Source organism: Arachis stenosperma, chromosome 5 (assembly GCF_014773155.1).
Source record: "Arachis stenosperma cultivar V10309 chromosome 5, arast.V10309.gnm1.PFL2, whole genome shotgun sequence".
Taxonomy (NCBI): Eukaryota; Viridiplantae; Streptophyta; class Magnoliopsida; order Fabales; family Fabaceae; genus Arachis; species Arachis stenosperma.
This window is the reverse complement of record NC_080381.1, coordinates 1,095,033-1,122,472: the sequence shown is the minus strand read 5'-3', so window position 1 is coordinate 1,122,472 and position 27,440 is coordinate 1,095,033. Positions and strand designations below refer to the sequence as shown.

The 27,440-nt window shown below is 35.0% G+C and overlaps 5 protein-coding genes across 5 annotated transcripts; 2 read left to right on the top strand and 3 right to left on the bottom strand.

Annotated features, from left to right (window-relative positions):
* Positions 1 to 470: 470 nt before the first annotated feature.
* On the top strand, positions 471 to 1,348 carry LOC130979512 (glycine-rich protein DOT1-like). Its single transcript, XM_057902970.1, has 2 exons — positions 471 to 918; positions 966 to 1,348. Exons 1-2 carry the CDS (start codon positions 471 to 473, stop codon positions 1,346 to 1,348), a joined length of 831 nt encoding a protein of 276 aa, XP_057758953.1.
* A 6,832-nt stretch (positions 1,349 to 8,180) lies between these two features.
* Positions 8,181 to 9,038, bottom strand: LOC130979505 (glycine-rich cell wall structural protein 1.8-like). The gene has a single exon (XM_057902961.1). It carries the CDS (start codon positions 9,036 to 9,038, stop codon positions 8,181 to 8,183), a length of 858 nt encoding a protein of 285 aa, XP_057758944.1.
* Positions 9,039 to 12,859: 3,821 nt separating this feature from the next.
* On the top strand, positions 12,860 to 14,208 carry LOC130979906 (glycine-rich cell wall structural protein 1.8-like). The gene has a single exon (XM_057903451.1). It carries the CDS (start codon positions 12,892 to 12,894, stop codon positions 14,032 to 14,034), a length of 1,143 nt encoding a protein of 380 aa, XP_057759434.1. The 5' UTR covers positions 12,860 to 12,891; the 3' UTR covers positions 14,035 to 14,208.
* Positions 14,209 to 16,964: 2,756 nt separating this feature from the next.
* On the bottom strand, positions 16,965 to 20,845 carry LOC130982941 (ubiquitin carboxyl-terminal hydrolase 20-like). Its single transcript, XM_057907091.1, has 8 exons — positions 20,155 to 20,845; positions 19,941 to 20,061; positions 19,574 to 19,684; positions 19,189 to 19,355; positions 18,736 to 19,065; positions 18,502 to 18,624; positions 17,551 to 18,106; positions 16,965 to 17,440 (listed from the first exon to the last, which is right to left on the bottom strand). The coding sequence occupies exons 1-8, from the start codon at positions 20,581 to 20,583 to the stop codon at positions 17,148 to 17,150; spliced, it is 2,130 nt and encodes a 709-aa protein (XP_057763074.1). The 5' UTR covers positions 20,584 to 20,845; the 3' UTR covers positions 16,965 to 17,147.
* Positions 20,846 to 21,910: 1,065 nt separating this feature from the next.
* Positions 21,911 to 27,086, bottom strand: LOC130979029 (probable ADP-ribosylation factor GTPase-activating protein AGD8). The gene is made up of 7 exons (XM_057902378.1): positions 26,808 to 27,086; positions 26,559 to 26,677; positions 24,852 to 25,284; positions 24,477 to 24,740; positions 23,522 to 23,647; positions 22,687 to 22,785; positions 21,911 to 22,406 (listed from the first exon to the last, which is right to left on the bottom strand). The coding sequence occupies exons 1-7, from the start codon at positions 26,874 to 26,876 to the stop codon at positions 22,299 to 22,301; spliced, it is 1,218 nt and encodes a 405-aa protein (XP_057758361.1). The 5' UTR covers positions 26,877 to 27,086; the 3' UTR covers positions 21,911 to 22,298.
* Between the last annotated feature and the right edge of the window lie 354 nt (positions 27,087 to 27,440).

Genomic DNA, 27,440 nt, shown 5'->3' with positions numbered 1-27,440 from the left:
CATATATATATGTCTTGTCTTAAATACTTTATTCTCCTATAAACATTTACTTATATACTTCTATTACTTAATAGGTCAATAAAACAAATACTTTTTATATTACGTATATATTAAAAATAAATTAAATAATTTATATTTATACATAAATATATAATAACTAATTTTTGTAACTATAGCTAAGCATGAATAATTTGATATGGTTGACCGGAGCAATATTTTGAATAGAATAAGAGTAAGTGTTGAGTAATTTAGGGGTGTGAGTCCAAAACAATTGACATGGGTGGATTTGGTTTGGCACACAGAGAAGTTGGATGAAGCAAATGGTTAGTAGTGTGGTTGATATTGATAGTCAACTCTGCAGAGAATGAATACGCGGTTTTGGAGTCTTACGTAGTTACATGATTCCTATATATATAGCCCATTTGATTCTTTGAAACATCACTTCCGACTGTGAGTAAACACTTTCCAATATGAAAACTTCAAAGATTGTGAATATTGTTTTGTTTGGGTTATTGGGTGTGGCAGTGTATTCCTGTGCTGCCAGAACGCTCCTCGACAAAGAGGTTAGCGTTGACACTTTAGACGACAATGGCGTTGGTGGTGTAGCTTATGCTGCTGTAGGACGAGGCTATGGTGGTGGTGGTGGTGAAGGTGGTGGAGGTGGCTATGGAGGAGAAGGAGGAGGATATGGCAAAGGTGGAGGATATGGAGAAGGGGCTGGTGCCGGGGGAGGGAGTGGTGGTGGTGGTGGTGGAGGCAGTGGTGGAGGTGGAGGGGGTGCTCAAGGTGGTGGTTATGGAGGAGGATATGGTAAAGGAGGTGGTGAAGGATATGGTGGGGGACCTGGGGGTGGTTATGGTGGTGGTGGTGGAAGTGGAGGAGGAGGAGGGGGTGGTCATGGTGGTGCAGCCGGTGGGGGTATGGAGAAGGTTCTGGACACGGAGGTGGTGAAGGATATGGACAAGGTGGAGCACATGGCAGTGGTGGAGGAGGAGGCGGAGGAGGTGGTGGCGGTGGCGGAGGTGATGCAAATGGATCTGGTGGTGGTTACGGTGGGGGGCAAGGGAGCGGACACGGTGGTGGATATGGTGGAGCTAGTGTAGGAGGGTACGGTGGAGGAGGTGGGAGTGGCGGGGGTGGTGGAGGTGGTTCCGGTGGAGCACATGGAGGTGGATATGGTGAAGGATCAGGTGGAGGAGGTGGGGAAGGATATGGTGGTGGAGCAGCTGGTGGCGGTGGCGGTGGTGGCGGTGGTGGTGGTGGTGGCGGCGGAGGTGCTAATGGCGGTGGATATGGACACGGTGGAGGAAGTGGCGAAGGCAGTGGGCATGGTGGATATCTCCCTTAATGAGTGAACCTTAACAACTCTCTTGATTAAAAAGATCACTAATCAGCTCCCTATATATATATGTTACAATAAATAATCCCCAATAAGAATTCATGCATGTACAATGATGCTAATAAACCACTCCTTGGGGAAGTTCAATTAATGTTTAATGCACGCATGATATTTCTTGTTTTATACACCATATTTATGTATGATTATATTATAGGTTATGCAAGTAGTGCTTCAAGACATTTAAGCCTTATTCTCAAGTAACAGAATTAGCAAACTTAGTTTCTATGAGAAACTGATACAACAAGAACTAAAAACTGGATGCCTTGAATACCCTGATTGATAACTCCAGAGAAATATCTCAAAAAGCAATTTTAAGATGACTTGAAGTGGCTTATAAGGTATGATCCTCATTCCTCAAAATAGTATAACATGCGAGTTGAAATTGGATTAGAATTGGTCATGCCCTGTTCTATCAAGAAGATCTTTATCATAATTTTACTAAACCAGATATAGATAGAGATCATTTTATGAGCTTGTTTGGGTAATGTACACCTCAAGTTAAATTAATGGGTAATGCATGCATGCATGATTGGAAGAATATTTTTTTTTTCTCATTTAACATTTCACGTTTCACATTTTACAAGTTGACTAGTATTGTATTGGAAGGAATCCGAAAGCAGGTAGGATTTTATGACTGTTGCAAGATGCACACAATGTCTCTCAGATTTCCTTGTTTCTAATTTTTTTCAAATTGAACCGGTAATTAAACTGGTCAAATTACTGGGTTATTAGGTTATTGGATCAATTAACTCGATCTTATATAAATAAAAAATAAAAAATAGTTAAAATTTTAAAAAATATATTTTTACTAAAAATTTAAGAATATTCAGTTATTCTAAAATAATATGAAACAGAAATAATAAATATTTTGTTAATTTTACTCTATCATAAATATTTTATTTTATTTTTATATTAAATAATAATTATTTTTAAATTTTAATAATTTATTAATAAATTTATATCTATTATACTATTATATACTACAAATATTTATTAACAAATAATATTAATAGATATTATATAATTATGAAAAGAAAAAATAAGTAAATTTATAACTAAAATTAAAATAAATTAAATATAAGTAAATATATTTGATAAAAGATATTTATATATATATAATAATTTGTAAATATATTACTTAGAATTATGATAATCTGGTGGTTGTGACTTGCTTTTTTTTTCATTGAGAACAGGGTTCGAATCCCCTCCCATCCATTTTGAAAATTTTGAAAATTCGATTTAAAATTCGATTTATCGATTTTTTTATCGAACCGATCAATCCGGTTCAATTTTGACAACACTGGAAATAAAAATCAAATACACAATTATTTCAAACTAAAACAACGAGGAGAAAAGACAATATCTAAACATACTTTATATAACATAATATTTAATAATATTATAAATATAAAATCTGTATTTACATATTTACTATATTTAAAATTACACATATTTTAGTAATAATTTATAAATATTAAATAAAATAATTTTAAATTATTTAGACTAATTTTTTATTGTTTTTCAAAAATTATTATTCAAATAATATGTTAGTTGAGATGAAATTAAAGGCTTTTGATGGGTCTGAAGATGATAACCACCTTGCTGATCATAGGCTTTTTTCTAAAGAAAAACAATATTCATAATATATATATATATATATATATATATATATATATATATATATATAGAAATACAAATGTTGCCTTGCTAACCTAGAACTGAAATTACTAAGGATCGTTCTATTGTACAAATTTACTGTTAGAAATTTATATTTGTTTGATATATTTATTATATTGTTTCTTTTGTATAATGTGTCAGTCTGTCTCGATTTAGTTATAAAAAGAATATTGTAAGAGTCCCATTTAGCAACAAAAACGTATTAGGAGTCTGATTTAAACCAAATCACAATTGAGAAATCGGATGGAATCTGTTCTGCTTGAGTCTGTATTAGGCCGAAATGTGCGTGGGCCGAATAGGTTGTTTGATGATGATAGCAAATAGGTTGTTTTCTATTGTTAGGCTCCACGGATAAAGTATTTTTCAAGAGACAACTTACCTGCAGTTTGGACGGGCATAGATTGGGATAAATATTGGGTGGGAACATCATAAGTTATTCGGAGAATTTAATGGGACGAAATTGATCAAGAAGGATTGAGTGGTTAATAAAGTAAAAAAATTGCACTAATTATGTTTTTGAGATTAGAAAAATTGTACTATATTAGTCTCTGATCTGTTATCCCTTAACCACACATTGACATGACTTGATAATGTGTCGGCGGTCAACGACAAATGTCATACTGATGTGAATGGTTATGTCACATGTCACAATGTTATTTTGTCACGTATTGAATTATGACACGTGTCACAATGTTATTTGTCTATGTGTCATCCACTATGTCATCATTGCATGTATGGTAAGTTAATCCCCTTACTTTGCATCAAATAATTCATTTTAATCCTTGAAATTAAAGAACGTACACCAAATTAATCTCTTTATCAGTTTATTGTCCCTTTTTTATAAATTTAAAATTTTTAATATTTTTTTATACTAAAATTCTCAATATTTTTTTATGTACACTAATTTTAAAATTCTCGTTTTGTTCTTTTTTTTTTTTTTGTAAATTTAAAATCCTCGTGCATGTATATATACCACTTACTCTTTGTAAACCAATACACACTACATTTTTATGTATCATTGCACATATCCATTGAAATTAGAGCATTTCTTGAATCAAAACAATCAATTATTATTTAAATAAAAAATTTACTATAAACATCATGAATGTTCCTTATGATAGATTTTAGATGTATTCACACTATATATATGTTTTAGATGTTTCTTTTCTAAGAATGAAGGAGACAGTTTGAGATTATCAACCGGATTGTATGCATCATTATCTAGTTAGTGTGATATTAGGGAAAGTATGAGGAGACAATAGTCTTATTATACAATGCATACAATGGGGGTTTAATTGAAATTAAAATTAAATCATGGATAATTAATTAATTTTGAATTCTTTTTAATTTAAAATTTGAAACAAATTAGGGTTACCGTCAATTATAAAACCATGTAATCCCTAGTCCTAATTTCCATCCATTTCCCTTTTTTGAACCAATGGTCACCCTACCCACAAAAACCCTCCTCCTTCGCCGCTGAACATCCAATCCATGCGCCTCCACCTGACCTGGAACCTGAGTCGGCACCGTTCAGAACTGCAGCGCCTAGTTTCCTTCGCGCGCCTCTACCGTCACTAGCAGCAACTGCTTAGCTCATCAGCGTCGTCCCGAACTGCAGTGCCCAATCTCCGTTGTGCGAGTCGTCCATGGCTGATGGGAGTTGCTTCTCCTGACACCAGAACTCCACCGCTCATCCAACATTATTGGAAGAACGCATTAAAGCAACAGCAGAGTATGCTTCCTTGTTTTTACTTCTTCTTGGTTTCTCAAATTTATTTCTTGGATATACGAGGAGTATTTTTCATTTCTAAAATGCTCCAATGAGGCTGTAATTAAATATTATTTTTTATTGTTTGGATTTTTTTTCAAAGAATAATAATTAAAACTTTCTTAATTCAACTTAAAAAGAGATTTTTTTTCATAAAAGAGAATTTTAAGGACCACTTCTTGATTCAATTCTCAATTAATTGATAGTCCTTTTGATTGCACTAGTGTAAACATTTCAATTCATACACCATGAAGACAGGCTCCAACTGTCCAACATAACACAAGTGCTTTTGTCAATTATGGTCTCATTGTTTCCAGTGATAACCAAATACTGTGACAGCTTTTGCTTCATTCACAATTCATGGAGTTATGGAGCTATTGTAATATGCATCCATGATAAAATTTGTTTGTCAATGTTACATTCATTGCACCCCTTGACAAATGGCAAAATACTATTTAGCCAATATGAAGATAACAGTTGCATTCTCCATTATTAGGCTTGCTTTTGATTACACACATGTCTGCTTTAAATTCATGTCCTGTCCAATATTTAGTTCAAATCCCATAATCACATCAGTGAACTAGTGAGTTACTTTTACTTCACTATGGTTGCTTACTTTTTGCCTGATTAAAAGACTTTATTAAAAAATAGTGAGTATAGTGCCTATTATAAACTGAAATTTTACTAACACGCTTAATCCAGTTTGAGTTAGTTATTTTTTTTGGTAGTTTATATTGTTAATATTTATATCATAGTACCATATGTCACTTAATTTCTTTGGTTGATTTTTTTTGTTTGAGTTCGATTACAGGTCGTGGAAGTGATGGATATGACTGAGCTAGAAACTGATGAGACAGAACGTGGTCATATTGTTGAATTGAATTTAATTTACCATTCATTGAATTCATGTATGTTTGGAGTTGTTGCAGTTAGATATAAGTTATTAAGTTATAATAGACATGTTATTGCATTTCTAAATCCTATTTAATTATGTCATATTTCATAATGGAAATTTATCACAAATTGTAATTTTTTTTCAATTATAAAACATATACCGTTAGTATCATGAATATGTGATTAAAGAGAAATTTATCCTAAAAGTGTTATAAGTTGTGGTCAATAACGACTATTCAAGATGTTCATTTCACTATATTGACAGATGGTTATTTTTATTCATACGTGAATAGTTATTTACGTAATCACAAGATAAATATACTAAATGCTTAATTTACTAGATGTGCAGATGGTTGTTTTAATTAGTAATTGGATGGTTATTTTATTAATTTCGGTTTATGTATAAATAGGTATACAAATGTGGGATGTTCAGTTCTCTAAGTAGCCGGATGGTTATTTTACATACTACGTGGATGATTATTCTGTTGGACTTGAGATTCTCTCAAACTTATCAAAATTTGCAACAGAATCATGGAATTTTACAAAAAGAATAGAACATATACGTAATTGTGACTAGCAAAACATCACCCTGCGTCTTACAAAAGAAAAATTCTATTCAAATTTATCCATCTATACCAAGTATTTCAATATATTTTCATACGAATGACTATTTTAATAGTTTTTTTTACAAGTAAAATAGTTAAACTAAATTATTTAGGAAAAAAATTAATAAACCAAGTCTTTTTTAAAAAAAGACAGACACTACAATAATTTTTGTTAGCCCATGTGAGCTATTACTGTTAATTCAATCATATGTTCACATCAACAATTTGATGAAACTCATCAATCTCCTGTAAAATATTGTTCTTTATATTGATTTTTTATAGAGATATATTTCAAAACTACTACTGTCAAACAAAACCAACCTCAAATTAAATTGCTATGTATATATGACTATGATCATCTAAAAGATGATGTATGTTGAAACTAGCTAGCTATAAACTGGTATCCAATCCACTAACATAAACTAAGTTACAAATTAAAAAAAATAAGATCTAATATTCATTGAATTCCTTGGTATGAAGATTATGAGAAAATAAAAAAGACCTACAAAGTGGGCATGAGAATTAATTTTGCTCTATCCATTGCTGAATGCAACTAAGATGGAATATGTGGTTACACCTTTTGAGCTTGCTCATAGCATCTTCATCTTCAAACTCCACCAAGCAAATGAAGCAAGTCTCATCATCATCTTCTAAGAAGATATTTTAAATACATATTAAATTTAAAAACAATCATCTTCAGAAATTTTATCATACTATAACCATAAGCATAGTTTCGAACAAGCTTAGTGTGAAATTAGAAACATACTTAGCAGCTTATAGGTAAGAAAATTTTCTGAACAATGAAGAAGGAAAAAGTTTCATAGAGTTTGAAACATTTTAACCAGATCAGATAATTAAACACCAATGCAAAATTTCTCGCACTAAAATAAACACTAATGCAACCATCAACAGCATCAACTTGGTCAATACGTTCCAAAATATTCAAATCCCTACCAATATGTTCTTAATTATGAAAAGAACATCAAGAAACTCAGCAAGAAATTCTTGGCATGAACATCGAATTACAATCAAACCCAAATTCATCAACTAAACATATTTATCAACCAACCTATTCAGCTGGGGGTGGGTGCCGTGGCAACAAAAGGGCCGACTTGCTCAGCGTACACGAGGGGATGATCTGCAGCGCTATGGCGGCGGAGGGAGGACGGGACCACCAAGCTGGGTACCGGCGTGAGAGAGAGAGGCGAGCCACTCACCAGAATGCGCGACCGAAACAACGATGGCCGGTCTTGACTAGGGCTGCCGGGGGATGAGAGGGAGACTCGCGACGGGAAAAATGCGGGCATAACGGAAGAGAGGTGGGTGCCGGCGATGGAGACACATGTATGCAAGAGAGGTGGGTTGACTGAAGTGGAAGCTGTACTCCGATGAGGTTGGATGTTCGGTGGTGAAGGTGGTATAAGCGGCTCTGCAGCAACTTGGAGGATTTTGGATATAGGAGACATAGCGTGGGAACCGAAAGGATTGGGTAATTGGGGAAAATTTTGAAATAGGATTAATTTAGGGGTGGGATAAAGTAAACAGCTATTAGGATTTAGAGTTATTTGTGTTTAATTACTCTTTTAATGAAAATTGGGCTCAATAAACAGCCCATTGTAACTATTGTATACATATCCCATTGTTTTCCTAGCGGGACTCATGATATTAAACTCGCTAATACTTAAAGCATAAAAAGATCAATAGAAGTCTTCAACGATAAATGTATTGAGGAGAATTCAAATCAAACTTAAAATTACAGTTTTTTAACATGCTCGTCGTGCATGAATTCTTATTGTTGATATCATTAGGGTTCCAAGGAACATGTATTTGATCCTTTTTAGGGGTAATATCCACCATGTCCACCACCTTCGCCGCTGCCACTACCGCCTCCATATCCACCCCCGTGAGCACTTCCACCACCGCCACCACCACCGCCACTACCAGAGCCGCCTCCACCACCACCACCAGCTGCTCCACCACCATATCCTCCTCCAGCTCCACCACCCTCTCCACCACCATATCCACCTCCGTGTGCTCCACCGCCACCACCTCCTCCACCACCCCCACCTCCACCTCCTCCGCCTTGCCCCCCACCATCGGCTCCACCATATCCACCACCAGCTCCTCCTCCTTCCCCACCACCATAACCACCTCCAGCTCCACCTGCACCGCCACCACCTCCTCCTCCATTACCACCACCACCACCACCCCCATGTGCTCCACCTTCACCATATCCCTCACCTCCTCCTTTACCAGCACCACCTCCATATCCACCAGCTGCACCTCCTGCACCACCACCACCTCCTCCTCCACTACCACCGCCACCACCACCCCCAGGTGCTCCACCTTCACCATAGCCCTCACCTCCACCTTTACCGGCACCTTCTCCATAACCACCAGCTGCACCTCCTGCACCACCACCTCCTCCTCCTCCACTTCCACCTCCTCCACCACCAGCATAGCCACCCCCATGTGCCCCACCTTCACCACCTCCTTTGCCTGCCCCTCCTCCATAACCACCATCAGCTACACCTCCACCTCCGCCTTCACCTCCTCCACCGCCCCCAGCATGGATAACACCACCAATGCTTACATCGGCATCTAGAGTGAGGAGTGTTCTAGCAGCACAACACACTCCCAAACCTACTAACACTAAGAAAACGGTATTCAGAACCTTAGAAGAAGTAGTTTTCATATTGGAAACCGTTTGAAATCCCACAATGAGAGTTTAAGGGATTGAAGATGGCAATATATAGGAATTTATGAAGCATCTAAAGCGCGTTTGGGATTGTGGGGAATGTAGTGGCCCATGCAAAGGCACATGCAGAATGTTTGAAATCAATAAGTACAAACTGGAACGAACTATTACACCAACTATTTCTAATGTGCTTTTGCTGTCACCCATTACATTCACCTTCTTCATTTTCTCATTATCTTGTGCTTGCTTCATCCCATCTTATTATTAATCAATCTTCTCCTATCCAATACATCTTATCTATCTCAAATTTCTTTTATTGGTGTCCGACTCACAAACTCACTACTTCCATTTAATATTCATTACATGCACTTTGCATTATTATTTTGAGCATGTTTGGCAACTATAAAAAATATTTTTTTTTTACCAAAACTAATACGTTTATGCTGCAAAAATAATATTTTTGAAGCATATGATTATAAGCAAAAGTTTAATATTTTTGGATTGTAATAATCTTACTAATTTCACCTCAAATATCAAATATTAAATAATATAAATAATCATTCCGTACATATTTTTATAATTATGTTACTTAAAAGTATATTTTATTGCATTTCAAACATATTATTCTAATTAAAATCACCTTTTATTTATTAAAATATTCAAACATAGATCAACTATCACATAATCAATTATTTTAAAAAGCAATTATACAAATAAGAATTTTTGAAATAATTCTAACTTTTCAGTGTTCCCAAGCACACTCCTAATCCAAAAATAAAATGATTTTTTTTATCCTTATTATTCTGTTATAAGATAATGCGATCTCTCAATAAAAATTAAAATGGCAAGATACATACATCACAACACGGACAATTAAAAATGGCTTTTGTCGTTTTCCTTTTGCAAATATATTTTTTCAAGATAATACTAAATTAGATATTTATTCCCAAATATATGATTCTCCTTGAATTTTTCAATGTGTAGTATAATTGATCCCTATAAATTTACACGCATAAACAAATTTCAGTGCAACTCTGATCTTAACGTAACAATAACATGTCGTATATATTATGGCGCGGATACTATCATAAAAATTTTATAATTGTTTTATATAAAAAATTTTTTATTATTAGATCATAAATTATATAGTTTGATTTTGATGTATTATAAAAATATTATTTTTTTTAAATATGACTAAATAAATAAAATACATTTTTAACACAAAAATTTTTATAAAAAAATATTTTTAATATCTTCATTTAAGTAAGTACCATATTACATTGGACATCATATTCATCATCTTATCCATGATATTGTGAAGGGAGCCACTACTATAAAGATACAAAAAATGTCTTTTTTTAAAGACATAAAATTTTTACCAATTAATACTTGACATGTGGTATTAATTAAATTCGGTTTATTTTAATGGTTTTTTTTATTATAAACTGGCTTTTTTTATTTGAACCAATTAATGATATTAGACATTTAGACCAAGTGAATTATTTTTTTAAATAAAAAATTACTATAATGCCTTCGTTGTAAATTTATTAATTTTAAAAATCCTCATATTCTCTCTGTCTCTCCTCTGGTTGCTATCTGCCACCATCATTTTCTCTCCCTCTCTTCTAACAAAATCACCATCTCTACTCTTTTCAAGTTTCTGTCGTCGCCGTCCAGCCCAGCAACCGACATTGTTCTCAGTCTTTCTTTCCGCGTCGTGTTCACTGCTCAGTCTCTCAACACCGTCCTTCTCTCCTCTCTGTGCGTTGTTCTCTTTGCTGACGCCGTGGTGCAACCGCGTTGTTCTCCCTCCTCAGCGCCATCGTTTTCAGCAAATAGCAACAAATTCAATGTTTAGTGATAATAATCAATAATAAATTAGTAATGATTTTCAACAACAAAAAAAAAACTAACCAAAGAAACCTTAACTCTACTGTGCAAACTAAAGAAAAATACAAATTCATGGTAAAGTGGTAAACAAATCAAACAAAAAATGATGAGAGGTGGAGCTGACAGCTGCATTGTATAAGAACAATAATAAATATAAGTTGAGAAAGACTCCAAACAAACCATCAACTCCAACAACTCCATATACTATATCAAATTAAATCTAGCTACAAGTAAAATAAAAACTAAACACCCCATTACAACAATCAAGAGACCAAGCAAATTAAGAATAAAAAAGGTCAAAGCATCCAGACATTTCGACTTCGACATAAACAACCTATTTAAAAATAAATAAGGTTACTCACAAGTTTTAGATTACTCATAAAATTAAAGTGCAGGACGGTAATCTTTAGCAGAATCAAAATTTTTATTTACGTAAACCTTCTCTCACAAAATAAAATTTTTTTACAATATGAAAGACAGAGGCATTCACTTTACTAAATTAAACGATAAAAGATAAGATACTGGTGACTATTGTAGCAAAAAAAAATTTAATTTAATGTGATTGATTGAAATAAAACAAAATATGAGAAGAGGATTTTACAGAGTAGAAAAGCGGATTTACCAGAACAAGAGAAGCGGACAAAAGAGAGGATGCAAGTACAGACGGCGGAGAGGCACCTTGGAGAGATTTCGTTGGCGGCGCAAGAGAAGAAAGGAGTAGCAGCAACAACGCATGAGGAGAAGTAAGAACGAAGCAGTGATGCCGACACCAATAAGGCCGGCGATAGCGACGCCGGCGTTCAACCAAGAAGAGGGAGGAAGGTGGCCGTCTTAGGGTTGGGTATGGGTTTTCATTGCAGCGGCGGAGTGACTCAGTGTGGATCATAAAAAATGGGTTTACACTTTGCCGATTTTATTAAAATAAACCGGTTTTTTCTGATTTTTTAAAATTTAAATTATTAAACCGATTTAATAAATATATCCAACCATATTGTAACACCTATAGCATCTTTACAAAAAGTGTTTTAGACCCACTTTATGGAAGCATTCGCCTACCGTGAAAAGTGGGTTTAACTCGACTCTTTTGTTAAAAAAAGGTTATGAACCTATAATAATAATAATAATAATAATAATAATAATAATAATAATAATAATAATAATAATAATAATAAATTTATATATTATGAAATGATGAAATCAAATAAATTATAAAAAAATAGAAACATTTTTCTATTCTATATTTGTAGCATCTCTTACGTATAAGTACAACTATATGATGTGTAGAGATCAGATGAGTCATAATATATATAAGTCTTTGTTCAAAAATTAGTGTATTATTAATGGAATATGAAGTGAAACAACTAAATGAGACGCACTTGAATAAATAGATAAATCCAACTCAGGATAAGTATGGATGCGAGACATTATTTTGCGTCTAGCAAAAAAAACACAGCAATATTAACCAGAAACACAGATGTAGTAATGATAATGTTACAAATCATAATATCTTCGAAATATTGTCAAAATGGGTAAAAAGGATTACCATTTCTCTAAAGGGCAGGTTACTCATCAGAAATGAAACAAATTTGAAGACTTTGCCAAATGTATGATGATGGCTTGGCTGGAAATTTATGTCAAAAAATAAAAGAATATAAAATAATAGAAAGAAGCAAATGGGCAGCGCGGAAAGTCGTAGTTGGCGGTGTGAATGATGAAACATATATATCATAGTATTGGCAATTTGCCATAGAAGCTAAGGGACAAGAATATATATTGCGTTAGGTTTTTAGGTCTTATTTTTAGCGAAAGCTTTGGCTTTTAGAGCTACTTGAGACTTGAATGTGGAGTACAGCAGAAGCACACAATGGCATGATATTAATTGTGAGTAATTAATAGAGTGAAGAGAAAATTATGAATATGTATTGAATAGGATGTGGTTAGTTGTGAGAGTGGGTTGAGAATGTTGGCACAAAGTGGGGACAAGGATCCACTATGTTGTGAAGGCATGTGCAGAGTGATTTGCTCTCAACGCGCCTTAGCTTCTTCCAATCACTATAAATACCCTTTTCACCTTCTCCATTTTCAATTCAACCAACGCTTTTCGGAATATTATTACATTATGGCTACTGTAAACAAAACACTTCACACTCTTGTTTTCTTACTACTCTTGGCTCTTGGGATATGCTCTGCCACAAGTAGGGTTTTGCTCACTTTTGATGGCATTGCAGGTGGTAGTGGTGGTTATGGACTTGGTGGGGATCATGCTGGTGTTGTTGGTTATGGAGGTGGGAGTGGTGGTGGAGAAGGTGGAGGAGTAGGATATGGTGGTGCTGGTGGTGGACATGGTGGCGGTGGAGGAGGAGGAGCTGGGTATGGTGCTGGGGGTGATCATGGTATTGTATATGGCAGTGGTGGTGAATATGAGGGACATCCAGGTGGTGGGTACGGAGGAGGAGAAGGAGGTGGGGCCGGTGGTGGTTATGGTGGCGGTGCAGAACATGGATATGGAGGAGGTGGTGGTAGTGGTGGTGGTGGTGGAGCTGGGTATGGTGCAGGTGGAGCTCATGGGGGAGGTTATGGTTCTGGAGGAGGAGCTGGTGGAGGATATGGTGGTGCAGGTGAGGAGCATGATAGTGGTTATGGGAGCGGCGGCGGCGGAGGGTCTGGCGGAGGTTATGGTGCTGGTGGAGACCATGGTGCAGGTGGTTATGGGGGTGGTGAAGGAGGAGGATCAGGGGGAGGCTATGGTGGTGGTGCTGGTGGAGAGCATGGCATTGGTTATGGAGGCGGTTCAGGTGGTGGATCCGGTGGAGGATATGGTGGTGCTGGTGGAGAACATGGCATTGGCTATGGAGGAGGCGGCGGAAGTGGTGGTGGGGGTGGTGTAGGGTACGGTGGTGCTGGAGGAGCACATGGAGGTGGCTATGGAAGTGGTGGCGGAGCTGGTGGAGGCGGTGGAGCATATGGTGGTGGTGCTTATGGTGGCGGAGCTGGTGGTGGCTCTGGTGGAGGTGGTAGTTATGGGGCAGGCGGTGCACATGGTGGTGGTTATGGAGGAGGCGGTGGAAGTGGGGGTGGTCATGGTGGTTATTATATTCCCTAAGAAATTCTAAACATGAAAGTATCCCCTTTGATCTATCCACATACATTAAGCATGATGTATTTAATATTAGTAAGAGTATCATAATAATCACAATCATAATTATATTAAACCATTATAACTGCCAGATTATCAATTATTGAATTATATGAAGCAAAAATATTTGTTCCTTTTATATATTTATTTATTGGTAAATTCTACCGTACTTTTTCTAATTTTAAATGATAACATACTTTTTATTACATGTTATAATATTAATGGTTGAATTAGATTGATTTGTCATGATTAAATTTAATTTTTTATTTAATTTAAATTTTGATAAATCAACTATAACTAACTATGGTATAAATTTTTTCAGTTATGTTATACGTTCAAGTTTTTTTATTTACAAGTTTTATAAGTTGGGCCAAATCCAACAAAAACTATGCTCATCTACAGAAATGTGTTAACATGCGCATCGCATTTTCAAAGCGCTCATTAGGGGTGTGCATGGGTCGGGTGAAACTGGGTTTGATGTGACCCAGACCCAATCCAAAATATATACCGGACTTATTTATTAGATCCGAACCCGATCCTAAACCCGATGAAATTTATACATTTTTAGACCACGATTATATCGGATAAAAATCGGGTAAAAACCGAGCCGTTAACATTATATTACCTTGATACCTTCTTATAAGCTAGCATGTGAAAATATCCAAATTTTTAATACTCCAATGACATGGTAAAATTCATTTAAAAAAATGTAACAAGAACCAACTCTTCTCTAAAATTAAAGCATAACCATAATCAATACTAATATTGTCTAATAACACCAAATATTTAAATCAATACAAATAACACAATATTATGCATTAATTAATCTAAAATCTTACACATTTTAAACATAAAACATTAACTTATAATCTTATAATAACTAATAACACAAAATATTAAGGTTTACAATACTTAAATTCCACATAAGAATAGCCATCATCCATCACTAAAAACACAAAATATTAATTGTATATGATGACTGGGCCACCGGGCCGATTTCGGGCAACCCGAGTCATGGCACGGACCCGACCCAAAATAATGACCGGGTCTATTTTTGAGACCCTTATCCGACCCTAAACCCGATGAAATCACACCAAATTAGCCCCTAAAGTGTTCGGGACCGGGCCAGGCCGGGCCATGCACACCCCTAGCGCTCATTTATCATTATGAACGACTCTTCTTCTTCCTCGATGAAAATCATAACTGTCATTTTTTTTTCGCGTTTCTCCTCCTCCTCCTCTTCTTCCTTCTTCTCCTTCTTTGTGTTTCTCCTCATCTTTCTTCGCATGTTTCATCTTCATCGTCGTGTTTCTCCTCATTTTTCTTTTGATTTTGCAATATTATGTATTTTTTTCTTCTTTGATTTTTTTCTTCTAAAAAAAATTATGAGACTATAAAATAAGAATATGAAGAAGAAGAAGCAACAGAAGATGAAGAGAAGAAAGAAAAAGAGTTCTGAATTATGCATCAGTATAAAAATACATTTAAATTTTTTTTAAATACACCCAAATATCTTCGTTTTATTGTAATTGAAGATTTTTTAGTAAGTACAAAATATTATATATGAAGAGGTTATTTTGCAAGATATAATATTTTAAAAAATTTTAATGTCTCTAGAACTTTTTTATATTTTTTTATCTTTTGAGATTTTTGTTAAAAATGATTAATAAATATGTAGTTGGAGAAAAAATACCATAGTTAATTAGTTGAATTATCAAAATTTAAATTAAATAAAAGGTTAAATTTAAACATGATAAATTAATCTAATTCAACCACTAATATTATGACATGTAAGAAAGGGTAAGCTACTCTTTAAAATTGAAAAGGTATAGTAAAATTTACCTTATTGGTTTTATTCTCGCATCTAATATTAACAAAAATACATACTAATTTGACAATTTCTTTTTTAAAAAGAAAATGAAAACGCATGTTAGAACTTAGACACATGCAGCTAAATCCTTGTATCAGCCTCTATTCAAATTTTAGTTAAATGCCAAAAACAATAATATAATTCTAAGGTAATTGCTGTCTAATTTGTTAAAAAAATTAAAAGTTAATATTTAATTTAAAAAAATATAATATTTGATATTTACCTTAAAATATAATCATTTCCGCGTTAAAATCAAAGTCACTTGAGAATTTGCCTAATATGAAATAATAACGAGTGAAGAGAACATGAGGAGTTGGATGTCCAAGAAGGGGGAGTCCCAAAGCCAGCGAAGATAACCGATGTCCAAACTTGCAATTTCTGCCACAGCAACAAGATCACCAGAATTCTGGAGTTCAATACATAATCAAAGTCCAAATCATAGCGTTAGCAAACTAGTAAACAATAAATGATTTCATCTTTAATATATCAACAATAAATAATATCCCTTAAAAAAAATTCTAAGAATTTGTATCAGTATTTAGTATGGGGAATTAGTTTAACTTAGTTTTAAGGATACAGTCAGCAAGTTGATAATCATCATAACAATTTGTAATTGTAGCTGAATAAATATTAAAGATTTGGTTTATTATCACCAACAGAAGAATTTTGGAAGAAATTATGCAACATTTTAAACCATGCAATCAACAGTTCTTGTTCAATTTTAAATTAGAAGACAAGCATGACATAATTCACTACAAATGCAAGTTTATTTAAAAAATAAAAACAAACAAAAGCAACCCACTATGAATTGCGAAACAAACAAGACAGGGTCATTATTTTTGGAAAGAACCAGAGATATCCTTCCAAAAATAATCCTCCTTGAAAATTGGAGTCGACTTCAAAATATACAAAGATTTATAAGCACGTTTAAATTACAGATGCCAACATTCACTAGTTGTGCTCTTCCCTTAATGTGGTTTCATTCACCCATTATTGAATTAGCACTGGATCACTGAGCTGAATTGCGAAACAGAGAAAACCAATACAAACAAATGAACGATGTTTCTTACATCCGGATGTTTATCTATACATTTTCCATCGAATGTATTGGCTTAGTTTCAGCATAACAAGAACCCTCAGGGTTTTACACCAAAAAAAAGTAGGAAAAAAATTTTTAAGTACATCCTCAAAATGCCAAAAGCCAGAGTATTCACCGAGAAATTCCTGCAGCCACGGGGCGCAAATGGTTTGATTTTGAGGAAGCACTATGAGGGCTGCGTTTCTTACACAGTGAAGAATCAATCTTCCTTTTCCTTTTGTTGGAGGGTTCACTGATTGGACTAACAAACTGCAGCAATGCTTCTTTCCTTGAACCAGACATCTTCTTAACACATTTCAGAGCTTCTTGTCTCTCAGAATCCAACACTAGTGTATTTAATGATCTTTTACATCTGATGCGATTCTCTGACTTCAAATGATCACGTGGAATATAGTAACTCTGATCTGAAATGCTCAACTAAATAATGTTAATACAAACAAACCAGAATATCAAATTCACTGAATTGTGAATGTATAATAATGCAAAAAGAATCATTAGAAATAAAACAAATTACCTGGGGTATATAGAGGTGAGCTGGGTGGTGTTAAGGGATGAAAACTGTCATTCACAGCAATGTCAACAGCTTCCCCGCTGTGCTTGTTTTTATCAGGACTACCATCAGTAGGTGAATTTCCATTGAAAGATGAACCACCAACATTCAGGATGGCATTATTTGGAAGTGGCATTTGGGTATTAAGGGAAACATTAGAGCCACTAAAACCAACACAATTTGGCCTAGGAGGAGATTGCTTGCAGTCATGAGAAGTATCACCAACATCATTGATCTCATGCAACTCGTGTCTTTTTTGACAAGAATAATCAAATTGCTGCTCCAAAAATTTGCCAGGTTCACTAACCTTGCTCCCTTCAGTATTTGCAGTTATAACAGGATTTGCTGTATATTTGTTGTCAGTGATATCTAGAACAGACTTTGGAGATGTATTCAAAGTACTTGGACCTGTGCACGGCATTAGTTCCATAATACTTGAAAGCCATGGTGTACCCTGTCGCGCATAAAACAGTATGTATGCCTCTTCAGACAAGACAGATTCTTCTGAGACCATAGTGACCTGAAGGAGTATTACTATTGAATTAGCAAAATCAATTGGTGAAATCTGGAGGGAGGGAGGGAGGGAGGGAGGGAGAGAGAGAGGGAGAGAGAGAGAGAGGGAGGGAGAGAGAGGGAGAGAGAGAGGGAGGGAGAGAGAGAGAGAGAGAGAGAGAGAGAGAGAGAGAGAGAGAGAGTTATTATCAGTATTAAGTATATTGAATATTCTCATGCAATATGACTGAACCATATCATTGAAGGAATAAAACCAATCATAACTTGCCCAAACCCTAAACCAATTAATCATTTCAAATCACAATAAACTTTGGGAAGAGATTGCTAGTAATTGTCATCAATCATATATTTAAAATATAAAAAAGTTCATCTAGAGGGAATAAGTTCTTGAGATGCTGCTACCTTTGAATCATCCAACTTATGCCATGTATCTGGTGCAGAGCGAACAAAGGAAAAGTAATGTCCTGAAGTAGACGAAAACCCAATATGCACAACAACTGCATACAGTTCATATTTCAATGGCACCTATTACCATGAAAAGGAGTCATAACAAGGAATCAACAGTGGAAACAATATACTAAAATACCACAGAAAAAATATATAATAGAATGTAAGTGGGGAAACAGCAAAACTTACATTATTGTTTTGATGAGAAATGGTGTAAGGCTGTAAGTCCAACTCCAGTGGGAAATTTACATGCTTATCAATCTTTTCAACATAGGTCCCATCTGTCTTAAATCTCTTTAAATGAAAAGTTGCAATTGAAGGAGTCTGATCCAGCATAATTTGCTTCTCCATTGACACTTCTTCCTTGCAGCTATCACATTTAAACTTAGCATCAATGTTCTCCACCTTAGTGAATGACTCCAGAGCACTTGAAAGTGTATCTACATTATCTATCTCCAAACTCAGGTCAATCAGTGGTTCATAAGTGTCAGAAGAATGGCCACAGTTACAGCAACGCAGCTGAAACACAAAATACCAAGAAATCATAAGAATGAGCAACATAACAATCTACACCACTCTAGAAGACTAAACCATTAAAGGAGCCAAAAACCAGGTATGCAATGTGAACATATTCCAACATACCTTACTAAGGGATCGACCTCCAAATACTTTCTCTACTAGATTATCATCTTCAAAACTCTTACTATTCTTTTTCAAATCTTTAAAACACATTTCAAGCTTATCTAAGACACACTGCATAAATTCATGGGCATCCTCCTGCTGGTATCTTCTAAACATGGATGAAAAATCTGTAACATGGTTATGGATAACAGCATACCAAAAGAAAAGGGAAAAGGCAATAAAAATTACAATAATCTAAGGCTCAATCTAATGAACCAATTACATAACACCCACTACTAACAGCTCTCAACTTTTCCATTCAAAACTTACTACAACTGACTGGCCCACAGTAGATATGCAAGTTAGTATACTATGTCCCAACAAGTGTAATAAGACAGAAGGATACGGTTCAAATTATCAACAAGCTTTGAAGGTGAAAGAACTCCTCCTGAAGCTCCCAAGGAGCTTTCAATCTGCTCACGGAGGGCACAAATAACGCAAAACCTATCACCATCACCTAAATTTTCCAATTTCAATAAACAAAGCCTTCAATTAGTATATGAAAAAGATAGAAACATCAGACCACATTAAAACTGCTGCCTAGTTATAAAATATTTAACAGCAAAATAAAGTAATAAATAAACCATATTTGCATCTAACCATATCCAAAATTCCTACTGCCACACCCTGTTTGCTGAATAGGCTAAGACACCAAACAAGTACAAAGAATAAATAGCATTATCAAATCCAAATAAGGGCAATTATTAACTAACCGTCGCAAGGTGCAGAATGAATGCATGATCGAAGACCCTGGACTAGCGGCACTGTGTGCGTAAAGCACTGCACAATCGCATTTAGAAAGCATGTGTTACCAAGATTCCAAAGCCCCGCTCCCTGTTCAACGAACAAATCAACAAAAACGTAAAGAAAAAGTGACAAAAACATTATCTAACGGATTTTAAGAAATAAAATAAAATTTGAACGTACCACTCTAGAAGGTACAACCGCGGAACCAGAGTCCTCGTTCATCGAAGGCTCATCACCAGCGTCTCCAGAGAACAGCCAAGAATCGGAATCTTTCGAAGACGACAACGGCGCCGGCGCCGCCGTGAACGACGAAGACAAATCGTCGTCAAAGATGCGAAACGAGGAAGACGGGTCCAGATCCTCGAGCGGATCTTCCTTACCTATAATGGCGGAATAGATATCATCGCCGGTGGCAGGTGTCGCCGCGGCGGCCGACGGACGAGCGTTGTCGGAGGCTAGGGTTTCTACGGAGAAGGAGTCGTTCGGATTAGGGAACGGAGGAACCAATTGTGCGGAATCTAGGGTTCTGGAAAGAGTACTCGGTGGTTCCAAAAGAGCGTCCATCTCGTCCCGCCGGGGCTCAGCGGGTGCAGGGAGTAAGACACACATGCTGATTGCGTAATTAGGAGCAAGAATTAGGAGTTTAGGGTTTCAAAACACAGACGGAGGGAATGAAACCAAAGAAAAAGAGAGGCATCAAGATTTGAAGGTCTTGGAACGGCGAAGAGTGAAATTTCGAGGGAAAATTTTGGTGGGATGGAAGGAATTTTAAGTTAACGGGGAGAAAATGGATGAAATTTTTGGGGGTTAGGGTTTTGGAGAAAGGAGGGAAACGAGGGTTTGAAAAGAGAGGGAAAAGGGTTTGTCGTTGTGGAACCAAAAATTTTCAGTGAAAAGGACCTCGCGCCCTTTCTTTGTTTCTCACCGACACTTGGCCCCTCTGTATTTCACTGATCTCACCTCATTACTAATAATCTTCTATTAATAGTAATCCTCTCTTACAATAAGTGACTTAATGATGAAGCCACTTAAAAATTAAAATTACCTTATGATAAGCATTTAAATTTTAATTTACTGTTTTCTTTTTCAATGATACATACTACAAATATGTAAATTGAAAGCTAATTAAATATTTAGTATTTAGATAGATATCCAAAATATAAGATATTTGATATATTTTTTTTTTAGCAAAGATAGGATTTGTTTTCTTTTTCAATGATACATGTTACAAATATACGAATTAAAAGCTAATTAAATATTGTATTTAGATAGATATCCAAAATATAAGATATTTGACATGTTTGTTAAACCAAAAAAATACGGTTGTTTAATGAAAGATAAATAATTCTTATATTTTAAATAAAGATAAATACATTTAAATATGTGAATTGAAAGATAAATACATTTACATTCTACCGTTTTAAATTTAAAGTAATTTATCTAGTCCTAATTCAGACATTTCTGTTTTAAAATATAAATTGCTGGATTGCTTAAAACAAAAACATTATTTACACATAAAAAATAACTACTAAATCAGTCATATATTTATCTATAATTATATCATTTACACAATTTCAATTTATATTTTATATTCTAACATGTATATTTCAATAATTCAATTTTTATATACACATAATAACATGATTATTAAATTATTAAATTCATTTTAAAACATACAAGATTACAAATTAAATTACTATCTCCATACTCTAATAACTAATAAGGTCCAGGCTAAAAATAAACCTAATAAGTCGACAATATTATTACATCTAAATCTAATATATTTAGTTATCTATATACAAATTATGCCCAATTGCATTAACCCAATCTTGTCAAACTAATGGTTAACAATGAACAGAGAAAACCTTGTCTCAGTCCAAGTTACTAATCACTTACTAACATGCATAATTCTCTAATCAACTGCATAAACTTCTCATAATTATTTAACTGTGTCATCTATTGACAAACAATAATGTTATTTGGAGAACCAAAAGTTGGTACATTACACAATGAACATGAAGGGAATCTTGTTACAGAAGTAAAGGAGTGTCATTTTCAAATTGATACAAGATGACACTGTTGAGTTCATTACAAAGAGGCATAAACTTGACTATCCCAAAAAAAAAAAGAAACATCTAACACAATATCATCAAATAATAATACATGTGATACAAAATATAAACAACAATCTAGCACAACCCTGAAAATTAATATCTTATTTTTGTATCGCAAAGAATTGTATAAATTGCACCCTTGAATTACATTCGAAGCAAAAGTTGCAGAGTTGAAGGAGTTTTTTGCATTGATACAAAAACATACAGTTTTTAGAGTATCCGGTCCTGAAGATCTGTCATCAATGTATTGGCCAAGGAGCTTAGCTTCTTCCCAGTCTCACCAGCAATGTTTTTAAGGGAAGAGATATCCTGTTGTGCCTGTAAAACAAAAGAGAGTAATATATCCATTTAAAAGGCTTGAAATCCGTAGCGACGTGCGAGGAACCCTATACATTGGGGGAAATACGAGTAAAGAGCGTGTATGGAAGAGTTAGAGCTCCGAGAGCCGAGAGACAACTCTCAAAATGATCAATGATGCAAACAAATCTCTTCTACCCATACTTATATGGTAACAAACTCCCCCAACCAACTTACAAGTCATGAGCAACATGAAATCGTGGACATGAAAATAGTCAAGTTTCTAAATCCAAAAGCATACCTGGAAAGATAGTCGGTTGATGAGGTCACTTGCAGCAAGATCAATGGAGCTGTCTGATGAGTCGCCAAAAAGATCAGCACTGGAGATGGCAGATGAACCCTGAAATTAGAAGACAATGAACTCTGTCAAACATCAACTTTTAAAGGCCCCGGTTTTGAAGGGATAATATAAGATATTGAATTTGCCAATGTTAATATATGATTGGATAGAGTGTTACACCCTTTTATATTATTAGTGTACCAAAATTCAAAAAGCAAAAGTAAATATCTCCTAAAAAATGAGGTTAAGAATTTGATAATCCATGGGACAAGTAAAACCTCATCTTAACTATATTAAACAATAATGCACTTTGACAAAGCATAAAAGCTATTCAGGCCTCTTAGTTAGCCATTGTTGTCCTTTTTATGACATGATTAAGGGTTTCTAGTACTATATGTCAAAATCCATCATTTCCATGTATTAACTTGATGCCTTGCTTCTCAGTATTGATAGCAAATGGCTTAACTAATTGAACATAAAACACAAACACATGGATTCCAACTTATTCAATTTACACTGGGGCGGGGGATTTCAACACTGAAAACAGTGGAAAGTTTTAGCAAGAGGCTGCTGAGAAATTATTTTTTGTCCTGCCTTGTTTTTATCTGACTAATTATTTTTGTGCCTACAAAAATGGAATGGAGAACTATAATTGCAATGGCCAGAAAGAAATTGAAAAGAAAACTGTGCTCCCTAGAACACAATTGTGTCTACAAGGTGCATCTCTTATTATTATCTACCTAAATGTGTATATTCAGAAAATTACGAGTAATTCATTAATGGAAAAGATACATACTGAAAACTTTGACAAAGTAGCTTGAGTAGCCACATCTGCAGCTTTGTTCTGATCTCCAAAAAATTGGGAGGAAGAAATAGATTTAGCATTTGAGAATTTCTTTCTTGCTTCGTCAGATTCTTGAATCTGATAAAGGACAGGTACCAAAACACAATATGAATCAACATGACATAAATCCATCAAAGAAGAAGCTTAAATACATATTTTACAGATGAAGCTATAGTTAAAGAAATCAGCTGAGACAATAGTTAAATAAAGTCAACACATATTTGGACACATGATAAAGAAGTGAGCAATATGAAGCAAAAAAATTAATTTTCAGATATTCAGATGTGGAAGCTAAAATCATAAATTTGTTATAAATCAAAGAAACATGAAAAACATAGCCGAACATTTAGCTGAGTATAATACTAGGCGTACCATCTATCAACACAGAAAACTTCAATCTACACTCATCGTTAAATTTTTCTTGGACACAAGTTTAACATACACAATTTCTAAATAGTTAGCAATACCTTCATTTCCAAAACAACTCAAAACTAAATGGTTAATGACAAAATTCATACACAAGGAGACAAATATCTATTTGTAGATGGGGAGATAGGAATAAAGATACAACTTTTCTGCTCTCTACCTTGGTGTCTCAGTATTTTACGTCCATAGACACTTATGAAACACAGCTAAACAGTTCATAAGTACACATCCAGAATAGGTACAAAACTGATCTACTAAGCAACTAGGACACTGACACTAATCAATCAAATCCTCAGTATGTACCTAGTATCTAGTTAAAGTGGTTGAGTTTTGTATATGAAGAAAAAGAAAAAAAAATATTAAGTGTGTGTTTAACTTGAGAGAAATCGGAAAATTAAAAAAAAAAGTGCAGGAAAACATGTTAAATATGTAGGTAAGCCGATTTTCCTTACGGATAAAAATTTTTAGGTATGGGGCTTACTTGCACTTTAGTTGGACTTGGCCCAGATTTCCTAGGAAAACCATTGTCCATCCCGAAGTCTGCAAAGAAGCTTGATGACTTTGGTGGAGCAACATGACCATGCATATTTGTAGCCACACCTCCAGAATTCATCTCAGGTGATTGGACATGTTCTACATACTCAAACCGAGACGTTGATGGCCCGGCAGGAAAATTGCTTTTTGTTGAGGTGGGTACTGGAGCAGGTGGTTCTTCAGGCTTCTGGTCATAAAGAGACTCACTTGGCTGCATTTCATAATAATAATTCATAAATAATCAATTTTCTAAAAAATGATCAACCGCCACTAAAATATGAGTATACACACATGCCCCATGCCCACGCATATATTTGCATACCTTTGTTGTGAGCTTCCGGGCACCAAGTCCACTAGTCTTGCCAGGTTTTTTGGTACCAATAGGCTTCTTGACAGTGCTGGAGACCACTGTATGTGAAGCTCTTGGTGAAGTGGTTTTCTCAGGAATTTCAGGCTTTCCTAGATTCTTTTCCTTTGGTAATCCATTGGTCTTTATTTCAGGAAGTCCATTAGGTGCTTGGGAAGAGTGAGAATCAACAGGTGATGACGATGAACCTGCTTCCTCAGCCATACTCTTAGCAACTTCCTTAGAAAGAAGTTGTTTATATAACTCTGCAGCTCTTGACGTATACTTGGCCTCTATTTTACCACCATCAGTCCATCCATGCTGCTTAAAGAAAACCTGTGCACGATTGTTTCCTCCAAAGCTCATCATTTTTAGCTGTTCAGGACTCCATGAGTCTAAATTTGTAGATCTATATGCAAAAAGAAAGCACATTTAATTCACAAGAGATTCATTTATCTCTCCTAGCACATTTAATTCACAAGAGATTCATTTATCTCTCCTATCCTTCTATTGTGCTTCACCCTCTCTTTTAATAGAATATATTTAACAAAACAAACAACCAACTAAAAAGAGAAGAGGGGGATTGACTGGGGGGGAACTTAGAATTGAAGGTGTGGATGGGAATAATCTCCTCTTAAAAATTTGTCTACTCATTATAGGTAAACATAGTTTTGGTTGTTCCAGTTTGACTTCATTTAGTGTCAATTGTCTATTTAGTCTCTCCACTCAAGAATCTAGATTCTCATTTCACATGACAACTTGAGGAACCTAAGAAAATAAATCCCATCCATTCAATAATGAGGAAAGGCAACACGAGAAAAGGAAAAAAAAATCAGAAATGCTAACCTCAGAATTCTAAATGCAATGAATATCAAATTTGAACAAACAATAATAATATGGAAATATTTCCATATCACATCAAAAAGCTTGCCAAATACCGATTCATCATGATTCCATTAAATCCATTTAACGAGGCATGCCAACTAGTTGCAAAAACCAGGAACACATGCAGCCATACACCGACATCCACTATTTGCCCCCACCATGCCTTTCATTGCACAGAGCTAACCACCCCAATTTACTAATTCCACAGGGTAAACATGGATCTACTAAAAGCCTAATGTTTTGGAAACGAAAAGCCTAAAGGATAAAGATTTACAATGAGATTATAGATCGCCTACCAACAAAGGAACACTAGATTTGCATCCAAGTCAACCAGTTGCTGCAAGCAGAGCATCAACCTGGAGACCCAATACCTCATTGGCTAATGCACAATGAGATTGACATCTTCATTATTGGTCAACAATAAAACCTTGTAACTACCTTCTAATAAACCCACATATACCACAAATCACATAATAATCTTCCCATTACCAAGTCTAGGACTCTGATGCCACACTTAGGAGCACAATCACAATTTCTTCAGCTGGTCAATTGTTAAAAAACCAATTGGCCCATCTCCTTGAGTTTTAAAAGGTAGCAACATGCATACCCCACAATTTGCACATCCATTAACAAGTTTACCTCATATATATAATATTATTAATGAAAAAACAAAAACAAAAACACATTCAGCTCCAAGTTCTTCTAGCCAATGCAGCTTGCGCCAGCCCAAAATCCCAACACAAGAGAACAGCCAGTACACCACACGAACAAGAATTAAACAAAACCAAGATAACTTGCCTGACGAAGCTGATGTGCACACCAAGACTCCGGTGAGTAGCGGAGCAATCGATGCAGAGGAAGATCCCGTAGGTAACGGAGGCCCAAGTTGGGTTCTTAGCATTGCAATCAAAACACATCTGAAAGTAACAGATCAAACAAAAACACGCACACAAATACACAAGAGTTACCAGATCTGAATCTGAATACCCCAAATCTCAAAAAACACAAAATGAAGAATGAAAAGGAGTTGGGGGAGGAATGAGGGACCTTGTTTTCGGGCTTGGACTTGAGTTTACGGAACACTGCATTCTTGTCGGTGAAGCCTTCGGAAGCCATTGGAGAAGAAAGGAGGAAGAATGAAATGAAAGGAGGTGGGGAATGGAGAAAGGGGGGAAATGGGGAAATGGGTATTGAAGAAAGTTTGGTTATTTATGGGAAATGGGAAATGGGGTTTGAGGGGGGTGGTGTGCTTGGTTTAGAACAGAAGCACCCTCCTCCTCCTCACAAACACACCAAAATCAAATCACCAAACTGGAGAAGTGCCTGTAAATGGCAAAATTTCTATTCCATCTATTATTGTCTCTCCTATATTTCCATTTTTCAAAATAAAAATAAATTTCCTTTTTATTTTAAAATTCTTTTCTATTCACTCATTAACTTTTTTCTCGTAAATATCTTATTTAGTAAAATAAAATTATAAATATATATCATTCATGTGAAATATTAGAATCAATCACAAAAATTAATTATTAATATAATATATATATTAAAAATGAGTTAAATAGTATTTTTAAATATATATATATATATATATGGAATTTTTTATTTTTAATATTAGAGTGGTAGTGGTATTTTTTTAAATTTTGGATTGCTAGGGTGTTATACTCAAATGTGGAATCG